This window comes from Vombatus ursinus, unplaced genomic scaffold, assembly GCF_900497805.2.
Source record: "Vombatus ursinus unplaced genomic scaffold, bare-nosed wombat genome assembly UNPS02007822.1, whole genome shotgun sequence".
Lineage (NCBI taxonomy): Eukaryota > Metazoa > Chordata > Mammalia > Diprotodontia > Vombatidae > Vombatus > Vombatus ursinus.
This window is the reverse complement of record NW_020947600.1, coordinates 1,082,828-1,085,227: the sequence shown is the minus strand read 5'-3', so window position 1 is coordinate 1,085,227 and position 2,400 is coordinate 1,082,828. Positions and strand designations below refer to the sequence as shown.

At 44.3% G+C, this 2,400-nt stretch overlaps 1 protein-coding gene across 1 annotated transcript in view; it reads right to left on the bottom strand.

The window, feature by feature from the left end:
- Positions 1-486: 486 nt before the first annotated feature.
- Positions 487-2,400, bottom strand: part of LOC114034003 (synaptotagmin-9) — a 208,238-nt gene continuing 206,324 nt past the window's right edge. The window contains exon 7 of the mRNA XM_027849648.1: positions 487-771. Within this exon, the coding sequence (XP_027705449.1) occupies positions 763-771 (9 nt within the window). The 3' untranslated portion in view covers positions 487-762. The remainder of the gene's footprint in view (positions 772-2,400) is intronic.

Genomic DNA, 2,400 nt, shown 5'->3' with positions numbered 1-2,400 from the left:
CAAAACAGCAGGCTGGACCCACATTTCCTTTACTTCGGGGAGAAATCATAGGATTTAAAATATCTGCCCCCCCAAGTCCAATTTTAACCTGCACTGTCAATGGGTTTTGGCAGGCAGGGAGGCCAATAAGGGGACTCTGAGCTTGTCCCTTGAAGTGGGGTATGGGTGCTTGGTTTCCCTGCATGTTCACTAAGCTCTGCCCTGTCTGTGGCGTGGGATCTCCTGGAGCCTTCCTGACAGGGGTGGTCACTCACTCGTGGGAAGGCCCAATCTAAAAGGAGAGATACACTTATTGCCTGCTTGGTATCTTTATTTATTTTTCATGTTCTCTCATTCTGTGGGGACTCTAGCCAAGTGGTATTTCTGTTGGTTTTGCCCTGCAGATGTACGTCCTTCTGCTGTTCAACATCAACCCTGGGAGCAGTGAGTATGGATTGACCCTACTGGCCTTGTCAAGGGGGTGGAACATAGCTGGCTCTGGTGCTTTCTTCTTTCATCCAGTCTTGATTCTTGGTCACACAGCAAGTCTTCTCCCATGGCATACTTGGCTTTCAACTGTGCCAAGAAGGTAGGCAGGTTCACTGGCCCCTTGGTGCTCATCAAACCTGGTCTTGGGAGAAGACTTGTTATTGCTTAGGTTACATCTGAGCATTTGGTTGGTGGGGCTATTGGGATAGGGTTGGAATGAGAAAGCAGCTTGAGACAGTTGGAATCCAATGGGCTGAGCTCATCACTTGGCCTGAGCAGTCCTCACTTCCATTTCTATCTTTTCTGTACAGGAAAAGGAAGAAAAAGAAAAGATCACAAGTTTGTGTAGTATGCACCACACACATAGCACAGCTCGTTTCTTGTTCCCAAGGTGTTTGGGATGGGACCCGGTTGTCTGCAAGGCTCTTAGGTCTCGCCTGACAGACTTCTGATCTTTATTTGAACTAAAGTGATTCTACCTGGCTCTGATGACTGGTCACATTCAGACGACATGAATCAGATAGCAATTGTCACAAAGAAGGAAAGTCATATACCTCGTGTGGAGTGCAGAAGTGACAAAGGATTCCTGGGTCTGTTCACATACATGGTTAATACATGAGAAAATAGCAGACACTTTGAAATTATAACCTGAGAAAAAAATAGAACTGCATTTGTGATTAAGAGATGAAAGGTACATGGAAGAAGGAAAAATGTTAAATAGCCACGACTGAATGATTGAATATGATACATGCTTGGTATAGTGAATGAGCACTGAATTTAGAGTCAGAGGACTTGGGTTCAAATCCCCCCTTCCCCCAGTACATAACTACTTGTGAGACTGTGGGTCACACATCACCTCCCTGACCTTGGTTTTTTCATCTGTAAAATTATGGGGTTGGAGTTGATGAGCACCGGGGGTTCCAACCATGGATCTAGTATTCTATACTCCTACGACTCTATCCTTTCAACACTGAACCACACAGAAACAAGTCTTCTGGAAAACCAAAAGGATTTCACAGGTCCCATTTACTATCTTCTTTGAGAAGAAAATGGGATGAGGGTTTTATTGCCTTTGGACTAGATCTGTCACTTCATTGATATGTATGGGGAGCTTGCAGGGAAAAAAAACAAACTCCCTTTACCATTGTAGATTGCCATCTTCTCAAGCAAATGATGGTCATGAATTACCTGAGATCTTTGAGAAGTTAAGTGACACATCTAGGGTCACACAGACAGAATGTGTCCAAGGTGGGACTTGGGACCCAAGTTTTCCTGGTTCAGAGGCTGGCTCTGTATCCATCACCCAGAATCACAGAATCACAGACTTTAAGAGTTAAAAGACTTCCATGTCCATCTGGTCCAATTCCTACACAAAAGCAATCCTCACTATGTTGTACATGATGAGTGGGTCATTCAGTCATTGCTTAAAGAAGTCCAAGGAGGATTGTCCTACCACGTCCCTAGACAGCTCATTTCATGCTTGAACAGCTCTGATGTTAGGGAGTTTTTCCCGATCTTTCAAACTTAAATTTGTCTCTTTACAATTTCCACCCACTGCTACTGGTTCAGCCCTTTGGGGCCAATAAAGAACAAGTCCCTGCTTCAAAGAGTGGAAGATTGCTATCAAGTCACTCCTGAGGTTTCTCTTCTCCAGGCCAAATCTGCCCAGTTTCTTCAACTGACCTTCATTTGTCATGGATTTAAGGCCCTTCACTACACTGGTTGCTTTCCTCTGGATACTCTAGCTTATCAGCATTCTTAGACTGTGCACTCAGAGCCAAATACAATACTCGGGATGATTTCTGATGACAGCAGAATAAAGTGGAACTCTCTCCTTGCTATTCCTGGAAGCTATGCCCTGATGCCTCTCCAGTCATTGTAATTGTCATCATCATCATCATCATCATCATCATCATCATCATCATCATCATC